We start from the raw sequence: 24,413 nt of genomic DNA on the forward strand, positions 1-24,413 counted from the left end.
AATGTCCCCTCCCCATAAAATGCAGTCAAGTTAATTCCCTTTTCAACCTTAGAAAAGCATTTGATGCTTCATCTGATCGAGGCACATTTGCAAGCATTTCAGTGGTGAGAATTACCGCTGAGGAGGAGGTGCAACCGATTCTAGAGGGATGGCGGCTACCACCTCTGGCAGCAGACAAGGGCACGTCAGCAGCCGTGCGGGTGAGCGCACCCAAGAAAGGGTCAGCGAGTGACCAAGTAAGTTTAGGTTCAAAGGGCCCGATCGAGTAAGAGGGGCGCGGTAACGAGCACGGCCTAAAAGGCGACCGGTACAAGTAGTCCCCTGCTTTTCAGTCGTGAGAAAATAATTGCAAATAATCTGCAAATGGCTACAAAGGTATGACGCATGAGTTCAATCTACATTTACCAGTAGCGATTCTCAGCTGTGCCTGCAAACTCCTCTCTTATCGTAACTTTGTAAATGTTGAACTTCTGTCACACTGTGGAATGTGAAGGTGAAACTCTGCCAGTTCTAATTGAGAATCAGGATTGACACTTTCCTCCCACAAATGTATTTATATGTGTATCTCAACTAAATTTGGGTGCACAAACACATTCTAAACTAAACCATTTGTGAATTGTTATATCTCCTCCCAGTTGATTCTAAATATAATGCGCACACCTAAATTTAGTGCCAGGAAAAATGGGATAATTTTTTTTAACTATGGCACTGTAGGACCGAATATTAATAATATCAATAATAATTCTCGGATTTGTATAGCGCGGCTTATCATCCGTGAGCGTCTCCAGGCGCTGTAAATAGGCATGGGGAGATTAAGTGATTTTGCCCAGAATCACAGGATGTTGAGCCGATGCTGAGACTCGAAACTGGATCACCAGCGCCGAAGTCGGCAGCTCTGGCCGTTATGCCACATCCTCTACCTAAATACCCAAGCATTCCCATATTTAATGTGGTGTGTGGTAGGAAGGGTGCGCCACAGAGAACACACAAAGGTTAGGTAGCCCATTGAAGATGCAGCTACCTGTTTCTAAAGGATTCGACAGGAAGGAAACTCATTTCTTTGGAGCCTGTGAATATCTGTTGTTTACTGGCTCAGATTATAGGTAGGGTTGGTAATATATTCTGACCAGGGCATCAACCTGGAATGTTAAAGGCAGCAATTATGCCTTTACAACATTGAGAACAAGATAGGTGATGGGTAAACAAGCTGCCTGTCTAATATGTTGTCTCTCTCAGTGTGTGGGAGAGGTGTCACCCTCCCGCGTGTTTGCAGCATTTGACAAAACCACCTGAGTAGCCGCCTGTAATTAGTCCCTGGCTGTTTTTGCCTCGGGGTGTTGGGTAGATGTAGGCTGTTGGTCCCTTTGGTACTCACAGAGTACTCGGCCTTCCATGCAGTGCTATCATTAAGAGCTGTAATATACAGCCATTTCTTTCTCTGAAACACTCTAGCATGGTTACCATGACTGCTTTAGACTGATGATTCCAGGTTTTTTTTCCTCTTAAACTCCAGACCACCATTCATGCTTCAACCGCAGGATTTCAATTCAGTATCAAACCACCACAGTTTGTCAGTTTGTCATTTCTCCCACATTGGTACACTGGAGTAAACTAATATGTATAATTAAGATGACCACTTCTATATAGACACACAAAGAATGCTCTGTAATTGTGGATTTTCTGGATATTTTAACATATAGTGGTTAATCATCAATTATGTTTCCTACTTTTTTGCATAATCTGTCTTTTCCTTCCTGTCTTTCTCTCTCTCTTCTCTTTTCTTTGCAGGCAAATTCTATTCTCTCATTTCCAAGCTGCTAGGAGAAAGGGAAGACGTTGTCCATGTGCACAAGTATAACCCGACAGAAAGGGCAGATTCTGACCTAGTGGCCCAGATTGCCAATGTAGTCCAAAAGAAAGATCCCGGTTGGTCTGAGGCCAGAGGGGTGGCAGACCCTGGGGAGAGAGCCAATGCCATTCTGGTCAGAGATCGGATCCACAAATTCCATAGGCTAGAGTCCACCTTGCGGCCACCGGGGAACAAGCTGTCCCAGTTACAGCAAGAGCTGCAGCCCCAAGCACGGGACATCTGGGAGACGGAGCATCCAGGAGGTGGGTTAGGGTATCCTTTCTTACATGGAATGTAAATGAGTGATCTGGACACACGTGTTCAGTCTGGAGGGAATGCCATCCGTGTACTCAACCTAAAATGTTCACCTCTCTGAAGGGCCTGCATTCAACGTGTCCATCATCACCGTTTCACCTAGAGCATTTCACCTCCTTGAAGGTCGTGACATCAATGAATTTCTCATTCCCACCTCACATAGAACCTTTCATCACTCCCATCAGGGCATGTATCAACACTGCTCAACCTAGACCCCTTAACCACCCTGAGGACTATGCCATCACTGCTTTTATTACCATGTTACTGAAAACTTTTCACCACTCAGGGGTGCCTGACATCAATACATTTATCATTACTTCTCAACAAGACCCTTTCACCGCTCTGCAGGCCATTTCATATTTTTTTCTTTATCTTTTCATCTAGAACCTTTCATCTAGGACCTTTCATACCTCTGAAGGGCCTGCTATCAGTGAATTGTACTGCTTCACCTAGAACCTTTCACCCCTCCGAACATCAGCCATCATTGCACGTCTATACTGCTGCTCCTTCATCATTCTAGACCGTTTCACCGCTGAGCTCTGGAAGTGGAAAACGTATTAAAGCATAAACATATTACATGTATTGGTGTTTTTTCAGTAGGCATCTAAGAGTGAGCTATTCTAAATGAAAAAGTGAACAGGCGCGTGAAATGATAATCTTTTATGGCACAGTTAAATCTTATGACGGCTTTGATGTAAAAAAAAAAAAAATGCTATAAAAAATGATGTACTCTCCTCTCCGGTTACGAGGCCGCACATTCGCGATAAAGGTCACACGCATTCAAAATGGAAGTGAAGAAAGATACGTGCATCAGACTATGAGCTGTACTGAATGCCTGGGTGTGATTCAGATCACGGACCACACGCCATTGCATTTACAACACAACAAAAAAAATATTTTGCTGTGAAACGCAGAAGTTTATACAAAGACGTGCGCTTTCTGTTCCAAGGCGAGTAATGGTGTTATTGGGAAGTGACAGTGATAACCCTCCGGGCAGTCGCTGGTCATTAGAGCCCTCATTATTTCAACCCACCATTGGCCGCTTCAATAGAAAGGTCATCGCGCGGCCCCCTCCTGCTCCAGCGCCGCCATTTATAATTTTAATTGCCTGGTGGCCTCCGTCATATCGATTGGGTTCCATTTTACTTGCTAATGTGGGAGGCCTGCTAATGGCTCCTGTGAAGATTGCCCTTCGAGGAGTTACGGATACCCGTCCCTGGCAGCCCCAGGTGCGTGCGCAACAGCGCGAGCTGCCTCCTCGTCACACGCAGCCGACCTGACGTTTCCAGATGCATCTTCAGCAGCTACTATAAATTATTCATTGCCCTGATGACTGTTATTTGTTCGCCGTTTGAAACATTAAGGCATTGTTTCTCCTCGGTACAAGCCTGACTGACTGACTGCAGTCTTTTCTGTAATGAGGCAATTTCTGCTTGTCGTTTTAAATAGTGTGGACCTGTGGTAAACCATTGTAAATGATAGCTCCGGAGCATCGAATGGAAGTGAAAAGCTTGCATTTCAAATACGAAGTGATATTCTTTTCCGACATGAAGATACCGTGCCTACAACTCATTAGATCACCGTCCACGTGCTAGTTACTCGGATGAGCTAAACTGGATTAAGGAAACGGATAATGATCTATAGCGAACGCCAACGTGCAGATCTGTGGTCATCAGTACACTGTGTATATGAGGATGCCACTGGCAGAGTAGACATAGATGGCGGACTAGTGGCTCAACTTGGTATATGTATACACAGGGCTTTAAGTGGGTCCGGTCACTCTGGGTCTCACACTCTAGTCTTTTCTGCCAAACACACAGATCGATTTTTGAATGCTGAAAGTAAACAAACGTATTCTGATTTAGTTCCTGTTTATATTTCACGTTTTACCTAACATTGCATTTCCTAGGAGTATTACGTATTTCTTGTATGTTGTTTTTCTGTATTTTGTGTGTGTAGCATATTACTCTTGTGCAGTGCATGATTTGAACCGAGTTGCCTCCAGGTGTTTATAATGGACCATGATCGAGAGCTCTGGAGCGTAGGTTGCAGGCAGTGCGAGTTTTTCACAGTGCGTGTCAGTGTGCCAAAAGGTCAGGCCCGGCTCCAGGAACTTTTATTTGGGTGGGCCAAGGATGCTTTTGGGTGGGCCACTACCGGACCAATTTGTTGCTTCTGGAGGTAGCCTACACGCCATAGATCACATCATATCTACTTGCAAACAATCACCAAGATACAAGGATTGCTTCTGTGTGTATACAGAGCATGTGGAGAGTTATTTATTGGCCATTCACCACTAACCTCTTTCTCTGTAGATACCTTTACTACCATCCTCCAACAGTGCACTCCATCTCTCTGTAGCCCCTCCCCCTCATGACCTCCTCCTCAGACTCCCTCACTACCACCCTCCACCAGTGCCCCTCATCTCTATGTATCTCCAACCCTCCCCCAATGACCTCCTCCTCGGATTCCCTCACTGCTACCCTCCAACTACACCCTCCTCTCTCCAAAGGCCCTCCTCCTTACGACCTCCTCCTTGGATTCCCTCATTGCCACCCTCCACCAGTGCCCCTCATCGCCCCATAGCCTCTCCCCCTATTTACCTCCTCCTCGGATTCCCTCACTGCTACCCTCCAACAGTGCCCTTCATCTCTCCAAAGCCCCTCCCCCTCATGACTTCGTCCTCGAATCCCCTCAGTACCACCCTCCAACTGCACCCTCCTCTCTCCAAAGGCCCTCCTCCTTACGACCTCCTCCTTGGATTCCCTCATTGCCACCCTCCACCAGTGCCCCTCATCGCCCCATAGCCTCTCCCCCTATTGACCTCCTCCACTGATTCCCTCATTGCCACCCTCCAACAGTGCCCCTCATCCCTCCGTAGCCCCTCCCCCAATGACCTCCTTCTCGGATTCTCTCACTTCCACTCTCCAACAGTGACCCTCATCGCCCCAAAGCCCTCCCCCTCATGACCTCCTCGCATGCCCTCGCTGCCACCCTCCACAGTGCCCCTCACAATCTCTCCATAGCCTCTCCTCCTCAGTCTCCCTCACTACCACCCTCCACCCGTGCCCCTCATCTCTCCGTATCTCCCACCCTCCCCCCATGACCTCCTCCTTGGATTCACTAATTGCCACCCTCCACCAGTGCCCCTCATCGCTCCATAGCCTCTCCCCCCCCATGACCTCCTCCTCGGATTCCCTAATTACCACCCTCCAACAGTGCCCCTCATCGCTCCATAGCCTCTCCCCTTTTTGACCTCCTCCTCGGATTCCCTAATTGCCACCCTCCACCAGTGCCCCTCATCGCTCCATAGCCTCTCCCCCTCATCACCTCCTCCTCAGACTCCCTCACTACCACCCTCCAACAGTTCACTTCATCTGTCCGTAGCCCCCATGACATATTCCTTGGATTCCCTCACTGCCACCCTCCACCAGTGCCCCTCATAGCTCCATAGCTTCTCCCCCTATTGACCTCCTCCTCGGATTCCCTAATTGCCACCCTCCACCAGTGCCCCTCATTGCTCCATAGCCTCTCCCCCTCATCACCTCCGCCTCAGACTTCCTCACTACCACCCTCCACCAGTGCCCCCCATCCCTCCGTAGCCCCTCCCCCAATGACCTCCTTCTCGGATTCTCTCACTTCCACTCTCCAACAGTGACCCTCATCGCCCCAAAGCCCTCCCCCTCATGACCTCCTCGCATGCCCTCGCTGCCACCCTCAACAGTGCCCCTCACAATCTCTCCATAGCCTCTCCTCCTCAGTCTCCCTCACTACCACCTTCCACCCGTGCCCCTCATCTCTCCGTATCTCCCACCCTCCCCCCATGACCTCCTCCTTGGATTCACTAATTGACATCCTCCACCAGTGCCCCTCATCGCTCCATAGCCTCTCCCCCCCCATGACCTCCTCCTCGGATTCCCTAATTACCACCCTCCAACAGTACCCCTCATCGCTCCATAGCCTCTCCCCTTTTTGACCTCCTCCTCGGATTCCCTAATTGCCACCCTCCACCAGTGCCCCTCATCGCTCCATAGCCTCTCCCCCTCATCACCTCCGCCTCAGACTTCCTCACTACCACCCTCCAACAGTGTCCTTCATCTGTCCGTAGCCCCCATGACATATTCCTTGGATTCCCTCACTGCCACCCTCCACCAGTGCCCCTCATAGCTCCATAGCTTCTCCCCCTATTGACCTCCTCCTCGGATTCCCTAATTGCCACCCTCCACCAGTGCCCCTCATTGCTCCATAGCCTCTCCCCCTCATCACCTCCGCCTCAGACTTCCTCACTACCACCCTCCAACAGTGTCCTTCATCTCTATGTAGCCCCTCTCTCATATTCGATTTAATTTGTTGTATAGCGCTACTCATAGTGTAGGGTGTCACAGTGTCATAGTGTAGGGTGTCTACATTATGCTGAGACTATGAATCATTCAAGTATGTAAATCAGTCTATCGGGAATGTCACATAAAGCCAATGAGGATTGCAAGGTGTAGGTATCACATGTCATCCATACTGGTGGGCAGCATGTTTTAAGAGGGTTTGGTCTGGAGAAGCGCAAACACAGGACTTAAAGCATACCCCAGTGGTTGCCGAGTTGGCTTTACTGATTAAAATGTATATCTGCCAAAGCAAACTCTTTATAGCAACATTAGAGTAATGGAAGACAGGGTAAATTCTAACTATATTGCAACACCCAAAAAATAAGTTCTAATTATATCATTCAGGTTTGTATGCAGCTCTTTGATGTCAGTTCATAGGTCACTGTCCTATTTTAGGATTGTTACTTCTGTACTGCAAGTAACCCACTGAGCTATCCACATAAGTACAGTTTATCTGCATTTAAAAATTAGGAACAGACAAAATATTGCTCTCCAGCAGGATCATTAATCACCAGAGTTATCTGAACATTTTAGTAGTTGTGTCTTGCATCCGTCAACGATACAACTATATAAAATATACACAGCATACACGAAGTATGTGTCATGCTGGGCCCTCATAGATAAAAAAAAACCGAATATACACACCTCCTCGAAGCATACATCTAGCTGGACCTTTGCAGATTAAAAAAAAAAAATGGAACAATAGCCACACATTCTCTAAACTGCTCCGTTCAAACTCTGTGGCACAGCCCGATCTCATAAACAGCTGAAGGGGTCAGGAAAGGTGAATCTGGATCAACAAACTCCTTTTCTCCAGTGCTGAAATATCCACGCAGAAGGACAGTGCACACACATTACCCGGTGCCAAAGAGGATTTCTCCCCTTCGCCGTGCCCCTGTACCTGCACAAGTGGGCGAGGACACAACCCACCTTTCTAAAAGGAGATGCGTGATTGGGGGTGCCTGTGAGAAAAAGCCCAGGCCCAATCACGCAACTCCTAGAAAAATAAGAAAAATAACATTGTAAATGTAAATGTAGGTGTACTTATATAGCGCAAACCTGTCACCCAAAGGGCATCCTGGCGCTTGCTTAGGGAACCCGTCCTGGTATTACCCTGTGAGAAACCCCGGCAGGGTGTCCACAAGGTGAAAGTCAGGCATCCCGCCGCGAGGGGCCGTTGTGGAGATTAAGCAAGCTATTGCCCAGAGTCGCAGAGTGTGAACCCGTGAGTCGAGGAGGCACCGGGGCGAGAATTATCGAGTCCGTGGAATTTTTAGCCCAAGACCCGCCGAGGCGGGGAATTGAACCCTGGTCCAGGACCGATCTCAGCTTCCGGGTCTGCCGCCTCTAACCCCTGAGCCACACTTCTCCACCTTTCATATGAACATTTTAATTGCCGTGGCCATTTGCTGTTGCCCCCCTGACGTCAGGGCCACGGTTCATGTTTGAGTGGGCCAGGCTCATGTTTGGGTGGGCCTGGCCCACCCGGCCCACCCGCTAGAACCGGGCCTGAAAAAGGTGTTCAGAATACATGGCCATCCAATCCAGTGGTATAGTAAGGAGGTGCGCAGGGGTGGTCCTTCCCAGGCAGCACAAGTTTTGGGGGCGGTGGCCTCACAGCGCCCGCAGGAATTGACCCTGCCCCCGCTCGTATATTCAGCAGCTGCGAGCAGCAAACGCAGGGGCGGCCACAGGCAGACTAAGGCCTAGCTACACTACTGATCCAATCCTTGGCCTCAGTACAATGCACAGAGCAGTGGTGTGTGTGAAGGAGGTACACAGTAGTCAAAATACTGACAAGGAAAAGGTAAAATAAAATGCAGTGCTTACAGGTGGGTGGGTGCATTCTGTGTCTGAGGTGGTGAACTCTGAAGAACTCTACTCCTTGCACAGGCCTCAGTAACCTTTAATTCACTGTCTCACAATTTCAGAATTGAAAGATTTTCAATATTATTTACAACAAAATCATTGGTGTTACTCATTTATCTTAAACAGCTAACAACTGTTGACAAAGCTAATAGTCCTGCTTGGTTTTCTGTTTGTGTCAGTTGTTGTGTTATATGACTGGAAAATATACCAGAAAGTGCATATGAACCAAAATACCAATTGGGTGGCACACTTCAGCAATCACAGAAATCTAGTTTGTGTTTAAACCACACACATTACACAGGTCACACATCTTTTAAAGAACTGTTCCCCACACTTTTTTCTTCCTACTTAATGCTCTGGGTATATCTTACGTTCCACAAGACATTAAGTCCAGCTGTGCATGCAGGAGAGTAATTCAGAGGCTCCAAGGTCCTCCTTTTATATAGTTTAATGGGGTTGAAGACCTACATCTCCGGAGGTGCAGGGGTGTGGAAGAATCAGGAACAACACAATATTGGCAAGAGCTGGAGCTTAACTTTCAGTTAAAGATTAATTCTACCACCAAATCTTTCAGTATAAAAATAGGAGAAATACAGATAAAGATAGACAGTTTTGTACTTACTCTTTGGGAAAAGTATATAAGCTTTTACATAGAGACTAGTTAAAACATATAGCGATATAAAATGCTGATACATTCTACTTCTCCTGCAGGGTCAATTTAGCCGGATTGAGCACAATGGGCATGACAGGCCACAAAGGGGCCTCATGGGTGATGGCTTCACGGAGGGGGAACATTATCTTCAGTCTTCTGTTCCTTGGACTTTATTTATTTTGACCAGGAACAGGCCTCAGACAATGACCAAAGGCTCTAATAGGCTGAACTGGAGCCCAGGTACAGAAAACCCGGCAGCAAATGGTGCCCCTGATGTACAAAGCTGGAAAACCAACTTTGCTTTTTTCCAGAGAAAAATGTAATGCTTACAGGGTTAGAAAATGCCATGCCGTATCTGAAGAGGGTTCTACTGCATAGAATTATCCCTATGGGAGCTTGCGATGAGGGTTTATGAAGGTGAAAACAAATTTGCAGGCAGGATTTGAGTTTCTCTGTTCAGTGTGTTAGTATGTCCAAGTCAGTTAATAGAGGGAATGAGAAGGCCTCAGATTAGTCTGTCTATAAGATATATTTAATAAGGTCTTACTGGCCTCAGTGGGTTTTTCTAGATCACATTTATGGTTCTTATGGACATTTCCGGACTTAGGGCCTTATCTGGAGTTTGATAGAGTGGATATCCACCACGAAGTGTCAAGTGTCCAATCTGTTATATTTAGAGTGGCATTGAAATCCATGCACCTTTAATATGACTGATCGGACATCAGCCACTTTTTGGTGAATGTTCGAATTTGCCAAGCTCTAAATAAGGCCCTTTGTTTTCATAGTAATACACCACCAAATCATTGAATTTGAACTTGAATTTGAATTTAAAGGTATTTATTGAGCGCTCGTATACCTAGCGGTTTCATGGCGCTGTAGGGGTAAGATACTAAATCAGGTGGCAAAAGTGGTTTAGGTGGTAAAAGCCTGTGGGAATGAGAGTGTTTTTAAGGTACTGCGAAACTCCAAATAAGATGCTGCCGTTCTAATGGAGAGAGGTAGAGAGTTCCAGAACAGAGGGACGAGAACCAAAAACTTAGAGCCTCCCATTCTGTTTTTCCTGAACCGGGGCACCACCAAGAGGGACAGAGAGGAGGAGCGCAGTTGTCTACTGGGGATGTAGGGTTAAATTTTGGACTTAATAAAAGCCGGGGCTGTCCCAGCAAGAGCCTGAAACGTCATGCAGCCCATCTTAAAAAGGGCTATTTCTCTGATAGGGAGCCAGTGGAGGGATCTGAGGAGAGGAGTGACGTGATGTGATTTGGGTAAACCGTAAACCAAGCGGGCGGCTTGGTTCTGCACAAGTTGGAGCCGCCGAAGAGCATAGGCAGGGACACCATTGTATAGTACATTACCGTAGTCTAAACGGGAAAGAACCATAGCCATAAGAATTAACTTAAGAGCTGAGAAAGAGAAAAACCGTGATATCTTTTGAATGGTGTGCAAAATAAAGAAACAAGAAGAAACCACCGTGCTGATCTGAGAGTGTAGGGTGAGTTGTTGATTGAGAGTAATCCCCAGTGTTTTAACAGAGGAGGAAGGGGAGGGAGGAAGGCCAAAAGAGGGGGGGCAAAAGGTAAGAGACCAGGGATTAAGTTTACCACCAGTGAGGACAAGCTCGGTTTTGTCAGGGTTGAGTTTAAGATGGTTGAAATTCATCCAATCCCTGATAAAAACCATCACCGACTGGAAATTATGAATAGAGTGAGGAGAATCTGAGAGATTGAAAATGAGCTGGAGGTCATCGGTGTAATTAAACACCGTGACCTCCATCTTCTGCAAAGCAAAAATAAGTGGGAAGATATATAAATTGAAAAGAAGAGGAGAGAGAGAAGATCCTTGGGGGACACCACATTGCACTTTGTGTGCAGGGGTGGAGAAATCCGCCAAGTGAACAGTCTGTGTGCGGTCCCTCAGGAATGAGCAAAGCCAAGCCAGAGGAGAGCCTCCAATGCCTGCCTCCTCGACACGGGAAAGGAGGATGGTATGATTCACCATGTCGAAAGCGGCAGACAGGTCAAGGAGGACCAGTGCCTGTGGGAGGTTGACATCTAGCCCCTCTCTAAGTGTGTCCATAACAAAGATCACCACTTTTTCGGTGGAATGGAGAGGGCGAAACCCTGCTTGGCTCGGAGCAAGATAGCCGCTGTCCTCGATGAAGGAACTGAGGACTTTGGTGGCGTGGCGTTCAAGAACTTTGGCCAAATAAGGGAGAAGGGAAATAGGCCGATAGTTTGCTAACGCTGTGGGATCTGCACCTGGTTTTTTCAAAATTGGAATAATGGTAGCTGATTTATGGGAGGGAGGAACAATTCCTGATTTAAGGGACTCGTTAAGAAAGATAAGAGGAGGAAAAGGGCAAGTCAGGAAAATATCGCGCAAGATGTGGGCCGGACAGATATCGGAGGGGATCCAGATTTAACACAAGGAAGCAGGGAGAGAAATATTTCCCTAGACAAGGGAATTATATGATCTAAGTGATGAGTATTAAGTGGCGGCTCAACATTTGAAAAAACTGGAGAAGGGGGGGGGATGTTGGCCTTAATGTCTACAATTTTATTAATGAAAAAGTTGTTCAATGAGTCACAAAGAGATTGGGAGGGTACCGGCTTAGAGGTAGTCCTGTCCGAAGAGGCCAGTTCAAAAACTGTGGCAAAGATTTCCCTGGGTTGACTCTCTGCCCGGAGAATCTTGTTAGAGAAATATCTGGTTTTAGCGTCAAGGATGGCTTTCTTGTACTCAGCCTGGATGGAGGTGTACAGTAGTTTAGAAACAATGCAATAAGTGCGTCTCCAGGCGCGCTCTGCTCGACGAACCGCCAGTTTTTTCTCCTTGAGCTCCGGGCTGAACCATTTGTTAGCATCATGGGCGTGCCTCACCCTAATGCGCCTTAAAGGGGCCACCTGATCGCAGGCGCTAGGCAGCCATTTATTTATGGACTCTGCTTGAAGTGGTGTGGAGAGTTCCTCTATTGCTGGACTAGAAGCTAAAAGAGAAGAGCAAAGGGAAGAGATGTCAGCTTTGCCCCAGTTACGTGCCCAGGTATTCTTAGGAAAGGAGGGTTTTTTGGCTAAACTTAAATCCAGGAAGAAGGAAATCAAGTAATGGTCGGACCACAAACAGGGAGTAACAATAGGAATAGGGATAGGGATGTTGAGAGACCAAACTAGGTCCAAAGTGTGGCCCTGAACGTGGGTTGGAGTATGAATATGTGATGTGAAATTCAAACTATGAAGTAATTCAGTGAAGTCTCTAGAGGGGGCGCCTTCCGCCGGATCAGAGGGCCAAAAATTAAAATCTCCGAGTACCAGGACCGCCGAGTTGTTCACTGCAAGTGTGGCTAGCAATTCCTGAAAGGCCGGGAGGAAATGAGGCATGTATTGAGGAGGACGGTACATCAAAACACAGGTGATTGGGATTTGAAAGGAGGCAGAGCATACTACCAGGTAGTCGACTGCTGGAATAGGTGGGTAGGGTAGTAGTTGAAAATGAAGACCAGAACGAATAATCAGGGCGACCCCCCCGCCCCCGCTTTACCAAGAGGCCGATCTGTCCGTAGAGCATAATACGAAGCGGGCATTCACTCATGCACAATACTTCAGTTGGTAATAAGAGCTTGGTGGTATCTTCCAACTAATACTGTGTCTTGGGATGAGGTTCTAGAAATTTTCTCGACCGAGAAATCACTGCTGGAATCAACATCCAGGAAGTTCCTCACAGTGAAGTTTCTCACTTAAAGTAAAAAAATAAAAAAGGATTAAGGTGTTTCATCGCTCATCTATCCACTTCGTTTAGTATTTTGTTTAGCATCAGCAGGCAGCTCTTTCTTGGACCTCTTCTATACCCTCGTGGAAGAGCAGCTGGCAATACCAGCAGTGTATATTGGGTGGCTCTATGCCCACCAATGAAGCCCTAATGAGCTTCTGCTTCGCACCTCCATTGCAAACGGGCTCTATTTTGACTTAAAGGGGTTTTTATAGAGAAAGGACCCCAATGACTCGGGCCCTCTCATATTTTGTTTACATAATGCAGCCCACTGCTCCTTGCTGTCTTCTCACTGCACTCCTCCTAAAAGTTGAGCACTGGTGTCACTGCAGCGCGACTGGAGGACGTGGTGACACCAGCAAAAAGTCTACATACCTCGGGCACAGTGCTTAGAACTAATGGCTTTTGGCTTTAAGAAGTAGTTCTGCTGTTGCCTCAGACATCTCAGAAGATGGTACATTCCATCTGGGTCATAAGGACTGGACACTTCGAGGCTTTGTCTGTAGGACTTCCAAGCATTTGAAAGTAATCGCAAAACTTCTGGTGACATGTGGGAATTTCCATTCTTTGGGACAAAATCAAGGGACATGCAGACCAGTGATTGAAGGAATTTCAGGCCTGCAGGAAATCTTGACAAACGAAATGACCTTTTATCTGTGAATAAGCTTAAGTGCTTCCAAAATGTTCAAAGTGAAGGTTCACAGCATGGCAATACTTTTGTGTTTAAGTATTTTTTTGGGATTATAGAAAAGAAACGTATCATCAATCAGTAAGACATAATAATATAAATATAGATGCTTGCAAGATAGAAAGGCGCTCAGTGACAGTCCGGACAGAGAAAAGTAGAACACATTGTATGATTAACAAACTTACAGTTATCAACAACGTACAGAGGCCTTACTGGTACTCTTGTTGAAATTAAGGAAAACAGACTTCCGTGCCATAAAAACGAGCACACACCATGGGTATCTCAGAATATATTATCTTATTTAAACATATTAAAAAATGTATCAGTAATCGTCTTTCAGAGATCATTGCCATATGAAGAAGGGAGTCGTTGTTAGCCTGGATTCTAAGAAACAAATGTACCCCACATGGCATCAAAAATGGTGACCTACTCATTGAGACTCTAGAATAGTTGTTTGTGAGAGACAATTAAAGCCATCACATCCATCAATTCCCCGTGGATGAGGACAAGAGATGTCTTCCAATGTCTCAGCAAACACCGTCTTGTCAATGCCAAAACAGAGTTCAGGCATCTTTTTTATGAGGGGTTATAGTCAAAATGTTTGGTTATCGTGTAAGTGTGCTGATGACGCCAAAGGGGTAAAAAATATGTCACTGTTTTCCCTGACAGCGTGCCAGATTTGTTTACAGTTAGACTGGATCCTGGGATGGGGCCAGAGGGATATTTAAGATGTCACCCTATTAACAACACTGAACGACCTTCGTGATATGAATGACATCGAGTTACTTAATCCTTTGGATCCACTTGAGACCTTGTTCTCATTTCACCTTTACATTACCCTACAGTGTTGAATATTCCATGAAGTAGGGTATCTAGCCAGAAATGCATTGGGATTTTTGAAGCTTAAACGTTTAAACATTGATTTGTATATATATGGAAACAATTGGAATGCATTTAATTTCATCGTCCTGTAAAGTAATTGATAGGGAAACAAATTTGAGAATCAAATAAGCATATTTTGGCATATCTTTTATTGAAACCATTGATGAACTTATTGACATCCCCTCTTAGGATAAAAGTGGTTCGACTAGGGGATGCTCCCCCTGGTGGGGAAAGCGCATCGTTATATGTCAGTCACGCCTATGATCAGAAGGCGATACCCTTTTCACATAATATAAACAAACAAAAGTCATCACCCCATTCATGAACATAGGAGTGCTCCAACCATTTCATTAATATTTTGACTTACCTGATCACGGCTCATAGCACCCATCTATAAACATATCTTACAACGACATTTCCAAATTGACTGAGAAATCATTCCTTATGTAAAAACAACTCCAAATTTACAGCTCGATGGTGTGTCATTTTAACTAAATGCTCATTAGACTTGATCCTACTCATAGTGGATGAGCTATGTAAGCTAGTAGTTGAATTAAACAGTGAAATCAATCAATTAAAGAAAGGACTATCCAGTCAAATGGGCAGTGAAGACTGGACAAAAACTCTTGTTGACATCAACATCCAATTGGAGTGATGCACTCAATGATAATAATAATACAACTGTATTCCGAGGATTGTAGATTCTACCAAATCCCTGGGCATCATGCTAGATAAAAACTTGAACATGCTTACACATATTAACACTGGCAAAAAACGCCCGCTTCCACTTAAGCTACCTCAGAAAACTGAAACCTTTCATAAAAAACTGAGATCTTAAAACAGCAGTCCAGGCACTAGTCATATCAAGGATCGAGTACGGTTACACAACACTAGCCGGTCTGCCTAAGATTTCTACAGCACCACTAAAAGCGTGTTTCAATGCGGCCACAAGACTTATAACTGGATCCAGAAAATTCGACGACATCACCCCTCATCTCAAAGCGACCAACTAGCTGCCATACGGAGCAAGAATACAATAGTAAATGGCATGTATCACTCACAAAGCGATACACTACAATACACCAAGGTACCTAGCCAAGAAAATAACTCTATCTGGAGGATGCTGGGTTTCCCGGAGTCTTGGAGATCTATTACTGAAACTGGCCCTCTTCCGAAAGAAAAGAACTTATGACAGAGCTTTCTCTGGCACAACACCAAGAATTTGGAATGCTCGCCCCCTAACATTAAAAAAACGAAATCCATCGCTGCTTTTAAAAATGTAGCCAAATCCTTTTTTATGAGCAAATTCCTTCCTTAACTTCAGCAGGCTTGACATTATCAGAGGACCCTCTTGTTTAATACATATGCTTCTACACATCAACCACTAAATCATATTGGTATTGTAAATACAATTGTCAAACACACATGTTTCTCTATCAATGTACAATTAACGTATGATTTTGTAGCTTAGCAGTTTTTAGCAACTTGCTGTACACTGATTAGGTTTACGGAAACTTCATTGCGTTAGTTTTGTTCTAAGTTGTAAGATATGTAAATGTAAAGTACTCTGATACCCTATTATGGTCATGTTTGCGCTATATATAACACCAAATAAATAAATAAATGAACGAAAAATCAGGAAATTAAAGAGGGACACCATAGACAATAAGCTAGGAGAGGTCCATAATTGGGCAGAAATCTATGCTAAACAACAACAAAACACACCCCTCCACTAGACCTTCTCAAATTGAGATCTCCTCATCGGATAGTGAACCAGAACAACACAGCAAGAGATTTGAGGAACGCAATCTTCCTCTAAGTCATTCAAGCTCATCAATACAAGAGAAATGCACAACTGCAACATCTGAGGTTTCTTTTTTAGATGTGGGCCCGATAGCAAACTATGAACCAAGAGGGGACACAGTACCAACAGAGACAGGACCAACAACATCGAAGAGAATAACCAGGAGTCTGAAGACGTAACCAGACAGTGTCTTGTTATTAATTTATCTAAACATCCATTAAACAAGATTCAAATTGAAAAATTACAAAAAGGGACCTCTTTTGTCCCCTCTTACAATTGAGAGAGCCAGCAACAAAACCAGAGTAAACTCCTTCCACACTCGAGATGAAAGCAAGAGAATGGGATACGTCTTGAAATTTTCAACCAGAAATGCAAAACTCAAAAAAGAATTGTCTTGAAATACTGGGCCTTTAGTACAAACAGAAAACAACTTGAAAGGAATCTTCTCTCAGCCTCCTCTTTACACTTATGAACGAGTGAAAAATATCAAAGAATTACTTGAAGCTGAACAGGGCTTCAAAGAAAAGTTTGATCATAAAGGAAAGATCCTCTGCTTAAATTACAATAACTGTAACAATGTAATAAGAGGGAACTTTGTTACCCATCCGTTGGAAGGTACAAAAATCAAGCTATACACTACAGCCTGTTGTGACTTGAAGAATGTTGTGCACTTATTGAAATGCTCGGTGGCCTCGTATACATCAGGAAAACTGAACACAAGATCAAGGTTCGAGTTAATGAACACAAGCAACATCTGCACAAAAAATACCAAAGCAACTGCGGCTTCACATTTCATGATACACAGCATCAACATATGCCAACTGCAGATCTAGAAGTTGTACCATTACGATTTCTGCCCACCCCTGTAGTTTTATCAGTGCAACTGCATGTCAGTTCCCATTTCAATGTAAAAATTGCTGATTGCAAGTGACAGTGTGCTACCACTTCATGCTTTAGTTATGTCTTTGCTAAAAGTGATACGTTTTAAACATGATGCCCTTGCCCTGATGACGATGCTGTTAATGAACTAAGAGGCAAGTCAGGAATCTCATGTGTCCTATATGTGGCTAGGTTTGAATAACATATGGAGCAAAAGTTTAGTCTATTGAATCAAAAGGAGTTTTTTGTGTAATAGACATGCTGAACTCGCATATTTGAAGGTGCTCTCATATGTGATAAAGAAAAAAATGGCGGCTCAGAAAATTAAAATATTTGCCCAGGATCACATCATGTGAAACCAGTTTATGGTCACGAGCATTACAATTAGGTCAAGTAGGTTACTTAAGTCACTAGTTCTGCTGGTCTAGTAACATGTTAATGATGTTTTGAGGCCTTCATTTGAAATGTTGTCAGTGTGGAATGCACAGTAGTGAGTTTGTACACTGTTGTGTTCAGTATTTCAAAGGGGAGGGTGAGTTATCCACATTTGTTCTGTTGAGGATTTTCTCTTACGCACACATTCAGGAGGTTTACTTTTATGGGATTGATCCTGTGATCCAGGTCTGGCCAATTCTATATTCTTGTTGTCCATTTCCATATTGCATGATGGCTGACCCGAGCTTTCTAGCCATTGTTCAAGTATGGTCAGATTGTGGATTTCTCAGGTTCTACCCTTCTCTGTAACCAGCATGATAGCAGGTTCCAAAAACCATGCCTAATGTTCTATTTCTTTTAGGAGAAGTCTAAGAGCTAGAAATGTGCTCCCAAGACTGTGCATCTCATATTAAAAATAGGCTGTTATTGAGATGTTCCTTGTACAGATAAGAACTAGGTGTCTTTGCTGTTTAGAGGATCAGTCTGGTACGTTGGTTACAGAGCAAATTTGCAATTTTTGGTCTGGGTGAAGCTTTGACACAAGCCTTTCATGATGACGTCCTGTGGACACATTGAAACTTCATCGAGGAGAGAAAGAAAACCATGTCTTGTTTTCGCTCATTTTGTGGCACTCCAGAAGGACTTATGTTACCTCTTCTGTAATAATCTTCAAGTTTTTTTATCACAACGAATTTTATTCGATTTTGACGGTACAAATAAAACAAGGCCAAATATAGGCTGAACAATGAACAATCGATGTATATGGTACCACATTTGAGATGAGTATAAACATTCCGAAGTCGAACGTCTTGTGCATGCAGAGTGATAATTGTGTGGCAATACCTGCAATTGTCAATTCGTAACCCACAAATGAATTGTGTAATGTGTCAGTTTTATCAGTGCAACCGCATGTCAGTGGGAAATTTTGTGCCCATTTCAATGTAAAAACTGCTGATTGCAAATGACAGTGTGCTACCACTTCATGTTTTAGTTATGTCTTTGCTAAAAGTGATAGGTTTTAAACATGATGCCCTTTCTCTGATGACAATGCTGTTAATGAACTAAGAGGCAAGTCAGGAATCACTTGTGTCCTATATGTGGCTAGATTTGAATAATATATGGAGCAAAACTTTAGTCTATTAAATCAAAAGGAGTTTTTTGTATAATAGAAATGCTGAACTCGCATATTTGAAGGTGCTCTCATATGTGATAAAGATGAAAATGGTGGCTCAGTGAATAAAAATATTTGCCCAGGATCACATCATATGTAACCAGTTTATGCGTCAAGAGCATTACAATTAGGTCAAGTAGATAACTTAAGTCACAAGATCTGCAGGTCTAGTAACCTTTTTGTGCTGTTTTGAGGCCTTAATTTGATAGGGAGTCAATGTGGAATGCACAGTAGTGAGTTCGTACTCGGGGGGGGTAGATCTATTCCTCCGTATGTCGCCCAGCAAGACCAAATCTTCCTGTGTTTGTGCGGGCACCCTCCTGCCTAAAACACTGTGATTTCAGCGCCCATACTCTTATCCATGGCTTTTTTCCAGTTTCCAATGGTCGGCGGAGTTGTCGCCTTCCATCTCTGAGCAATGTCTTTTATAGCCAGAGTTAGGCCAAGGAACAGCAAATGTTGTTTATGGCAGTTCCCACCTATATGCTCCGTACTGCGGGGTAATAACTTGGGGTTGTGTGGGATGGTCCAGCCTAAAATGCACCCAGGCAGGACACAATCCTCCCCAGAATGGCTGCAACACTTAATTTTCCACAGGTGATGCAGAGTATAGTAAGCTCTATGAAAGTATTGCAACTGAATGAGGTGGTATTGTGTAGAGACTGCCGCATTTCGTGGGCTTGCTAGGGCCTTGGTCCAGTCATCATCAGTCATTGTGGGAATGTCAGTCTCCCAGGCCGCTCTGGTCTTGTGCAGCGAATTTCATATATGTGTGGTCAGAGTTTGATAAATTTGTCGGATCTTATGTGCTCCCAGATCTCCCATTAACAAGCGGCCCTCTAGGGGATGAAACTCTGGTAGTTCTGCTAATGTACGAATATGGGGGATGAGGGCATGTCGCAGTTGGAGATATTTGTGGAACTGAGATTTATGCAGCTGGAAATCTGATTGCATTTGCTGAAAGGATTTTAATGTTAATCCTTGCATGATGACACCTAATGTAGAGATCCTAAGAAGGTCCCATTTGTGAAAGCCTTTAAGTGTAGCTACTGCTCCCAAGTATGTGCCTTGCCACAAGGGGGTCGTCTGAGTCAGGCGTCCCTTTCACCCCATAGCTTTAACCGTAGAGCGCCATCATTGTATGACCGTTTTGCTGGCTGGGGGAGGGTTATCTAGATTAGCTTTGCTGTAAAGCAATTTCTGCAAGGGAGTGCCCTCCATGGCTAGTCATTCAACCGCTTAATCAGGGTCCCCTTGTGAACTGTACTCCCACTCCTTGATAACTAAGAGATGGGACGCTGCGTAGTATGCATACATATCTGCAGCGGCGATACCGCCGCAATACGGCAACTGTATGCACGTAGGTAATGCCACCCGGATCGCACCGTCTGACCATAAAAACTATAGGATAGTGTTTATTTGGGCAAACCAAGAGCAGGGGATAGCATGGGGAAGTTCTGCAGTCGGTACAGATTTTAAGGCAAAGAAACCATTTTGAAAATGGCTGATCGGCCGTAAATCGACAAAGGGAGCTATGACCAAATGGTGATTTCCTCACGGACAGAGGGAAGAAGAGGGGTAATGTTATGCGACCACAAAATCGTGGGGCTTGCTAATATGAAGATCCCTAATTATTTGAATCCCTCTGTGGTGTGGGAGAGCTGCTTGGCTTAAGTCACGCGGCCCTGATCTCTGCACACCAGGTAGCAATCTTCAAGTTTGGAAAGCTTTTTCTGGGTGTTCATAGTTCCGAGCCCCAGTGTGGTTGATATTATATTTATTTTCATGTGTGCCCAAGCTCCTGTTCATGAAATATAGGTGCAACTGCATAGTGACAAAACCCCGTCTTAACGATTTCAGTTCTTCTTTGTGTCAACTGTGGATTGTTTCACAGTCAGCATAGATGATCGAATAGTTTTGAGTTCTGCCATGATGGAGCCTAGTGTCACTGTAGGTGCAGCCATGTTGCTGATGTCAGTGGTTTGGTTCCTAGGGCAAGCACTTTGAAGAAACATAGTTGTCTGGATGCCTTGTTTCCAGGCATTTGTCTTTGTGAAGAGGGGGCGACAGCAAAAATAAGGACAAGTAAAGTGTTGTACTAGTCGTAGATAGATTTTGCCTGACCTTCCATGTCTGGGATTAGGTCCATGACGTTAAGCACGCCAGGAAAGTCAAGCAAGCTGACAAAACGATGAGAAGCAAGTAATGCTGGAATTTGAGTAGTATGTCCCCTCAAGGATTTATTAAATTAAAGAATGTTGATACAATTTTATAGTGATCTCTATTGAAACAGAGTTCAAACCAACATGCAACTTCTGTCGGGTCACACTACGGATGGTAGAGATCACAGTGACTGCCCAGAAGAAATGTTTATGTCTATGTGGTAGTCCATCAGGTTGCAGCATATCCCCATGCGGTTGCTGTTATGCCAATGGTGCCTCAGTGAAGATGCTCCTTGTGATCACTTGGGATGTGCCCTGCCAAGTCTTGCATCTTCCCGAAGCCAAAATGTCTGCTCTCAGCTGTGGCAGCCCCCTGTGACAGCCACCCCTCCAAAGACTGCCTGTGGCAGAAAGTCCTGAGTGTGTGAATGCCCTCAGGCCCGGCATGCGGCTGAGAAAGAGGCACTCTCCTTTTAGGGCCCTGTGCGTTATGGTGGCCCAGAAGAAAGCTTGTAAGCATGGGGCACAGCCGCAGCACCAGCACCTCAAGGGTGTCTTACAAGTCTTAACAGGCAAATACAGGTTTTGGGCAGATGGTGGTAGTGCGGCCGGATGGCTGGGCCACTCAGTCCTCCATGTTGGTGTCTATGTCGGTGCAGTTCTCACCAGTAGGATTCATCTTCCCTTCAATTGGGCATTGTCTTGATCACCAGGCAGAGTCTTCTGCAACTGATACGCATAGCATTCTATAATTCAGCACGGCTGGCTATGATTAGACCAGATGAGAAGCCATACCTGAGGATTGCTCGCAGAGGAGCCGGCATTCTGCTTGTGGCATTGCTCCGCCCCCTTGAAAGAATATGTAATTGGTAGTGAAGTATTCTACATGCGGCACCTTTTACATCACAGAGGGCATCAGGAGTTTAAATGAATTAAGCGCCTGCTGCTGACATCTGTGTTATCTTCAGGTCTAATAAATTTTGTCTGCAAGGAACTTGACTGACTCAAGAACTTGAAGATTTTATTTAATTTATTTATTTTGACGCTCTCTTGGTAAAGACCTTGCTCATGGTGGTGTAAATATTTGAATTAGAACAGCCATTCATTTGCAATATATCAATCTTCGTCTGATTTTACAGAATGTTCTGTGAGTGAAGGTTTTCAATAGGTAAATTTTTTGGTCAAGGCTTATATAATTGTTTCTAATGTCTACTTACCACATGGTCCCTCTATCATCAACCTTTTGATAAGACTTTCAGGATTATGAGAGTCGATGAATATTGGAGTCTCAATTCTCCTCACTTGACTAATGTTAGATGTGATAAGAGAGGAAAATTATTGCTACAATCGTCTGAAAACCGGAATCTAGCTGCATCAAAGTGACTATTGAATGGAGCTATACCGGGCCTTTCAGATTGGAATAATCAAGGTTGCTGTTTAAAATGCTCAGTATTTCTTCGATTCCTTTGAGATGACCACTCTGATTATGATTCTTGGAGTGTTTGTTAAGTGGTCATAAAGCACTTTTAGTCATTATTGATTTAATCTCTTAGACTTGATCATTATAATAAAATAAATGTAGAAAACTCTAACACAAGATGAATTCCATAAAATGGACCGCTAAAGTGTCTTTTGAGCTGCTACTGAATTAGTGAATAGCTGAACCAATTGAGTCTTTTCATGCTTAATTGTAAAAGTTAGAGCCCATCTTCCAAATCATAATATATATTATATATTTATACATACATACATTTAGTATGTTTTGCGTAGCAGTACCCCTGCGCGTCGGTAGGCGTCGTCTGCGGCTCCGCCTTCATCGTCAGCGTCGTTGGCACCGGGATGACGTCGCCGGAGTACTTAGACGCCGCCCTCGTGCGCTGACGTCAGTTCTTCTTTTTTCCGTGCTAGCAAGCGCAGATCCGGAAACAGCAGTACTCTTTAGTCACTTTTTGACTAACTTTTTCGATCTTTTTGATCCTGTTTCGAATCGTAAGACTATCGGTGCCGGTAGGGATGCCCGGGTTCAAGCCGTGTGCCGATTGCAACCGACTGATGTCTGTTACCGCCCCCCATCGCCGGTGCCTGTATTGCCGACCATGATGACAAGTCGTGCCCTGACTGCCGGGCCTTGACGTCGAAGGCTAGGCTGGAGCGGTCCCGTAAGCGCCTCGAGCTCCGGCAGTCGGCCCCACGCCAATCACGGTCCAGGTCAAGGAGGAGGTCTAAGGACCGGGCGCGGGGCCACAGTCATCGAAGCTCGGCGAGTTGACACCATTCGTCAGGCTCCAAGTCCTCAGGTAAGAGGCACAAGAAGTCGAAGTGACGACATCGCTCTTCCGACACCCCCTGACGCTCGCGCGATGCGGCCAGGGGTTCGGGTGACACTGCCCACGTGGCTCCGCCGGCGCCGCTGCCAGCTCCATACCCGCCGGTCCCTGGGCTGAACGTGACGCCGGAGGAGATCGATGCCTTCCTCATGGCCATGAGGTCGCTCTCTCCTCCGTCGGGTCCCGCTGTGGCGCCTTTGGGCCCCGTGGCCCCGACTGGGAGCCCAAGCGGGCCGGGTGCTTCAGCCCCGGTGCCGTCGGGTGCTTCGGCCCCGGCGCCGTCGAAGACTTCGACGTGGCAGGGCCCCACCGGATCCGGCTCTGTATCCGGGTCACCGCTGGGCGACCTTACGACCCCTCCGCCGGCACCAACTCCCAGGGTGTTGCCTCCGACGCCGTCCCCGGACGACATCATCCCCGGTCCTTCCCTCTGTCTGGATCCGGCGTAGGACCAGCATCGTTCGACGCCGCATTCGACGCCGAGAGAAGAGCAATTCTTCTATGATCCGGCCCCATCCTTTGACCCTGATTATCAGGAGATGGGAGGCGAGGGGGATTTGGAGGGGCCTGAGGACCATCTGGCACGGGAGTGCCAGTCGTATCAGGACTGGGCAGTGGATCTAGGGGAGGCCAGTGGTTTGGACACTTCACCCGACACTGGCTTTGTCTCCCCTCCTACCATGGTTACGGAGGAGGGGGCTGCTTACAGCGTGGTGCTGACGAGGGCAGCCAAGGCCTTGGCTCTTGAACTCCCCGTCGTGGCCGTGAGGACTAACCTCCTCACCGAGGTCCTTAAATGGCAGGCAAGCTCTTCGGACCTCTGCTGCCGTTTAATGAGGCCCTTACTGATGTTCAGTGTAGATTGGAACCTGGCCCGCGACCCTCGCTTCCCGTCCACCCACCCCACCCCCGAGAGCCTGGTTATCCAGGCCTCTAACTCCCAGGCCGCATTCCCGACTGCTCCACCTGATCGGGAATCCAAAAGGTATGAGCAGTTCGGTAAGAAGCTGTTCTCCTCACTCAGTTTGGGGTTGCAGTCGGTCAACACCACTTGCCTTTTGGGCCGTTATACCCACTCTCTGTGGGACACGGTCGCGGAAGTGCTGCCAGTTTGCCCGGAGGAGGCCCGGGTCAAACTCGCTCAAGCCCTTGCGGAAGGACAAGATGCAGCACGGTATTCAATCCGATGTGGGCTGGATACCACGGACTAGCTGGGCAGGGCGATTTCCATGACGG

The 24,413-nt window shown here is 45.8% G+C and overlaps 1 protein-coding gene across 4 annotated transcripts in view; it reads left to right on the forward strand.

The window, feature by feature from the left end:
* PAM (peptidylglycine alpha-amidating monooxygenase) overlaps nucleotides 1-24,413 on the forward strand; it is a 1,252,349-nt gene that overhangs the window by 1,004,204 nt on the left and 223,732 nt on the right. For 2 of the 4 annotated variants that reach the window (XM_078675444.1, XM_078675445.1), the window contains exon 16: nucleotides 1,789-2,112. The exons of the other annotated variants lie outside the window; for them this stretch is intronic. In XM_078675444.1, the coding sequence (XP_078531570.1) occupies nucleotides 1,789-2,112 (324 nt within the window). The remainder of the gene's footprint in view (nucleotides 1-1,788; nucleotides 2,113-24,413) is intronic. 4 annotated transcript variants of the gene reach the window in all.

The sequence above is a fragment of the Lissotriton helveticus genome, chromosome 2_1 (assembly GCF_964261635.1).
Source record: "Lissotriton helveticus chromosome 2_1, aLisHel1.1, whole genome shotgun sequence".
NCBI lineage: Eukaryota > Metazoa > Chordata > Amphibia > Caudata > Salamandridae > Lissotriton > Lissotriton helveticus.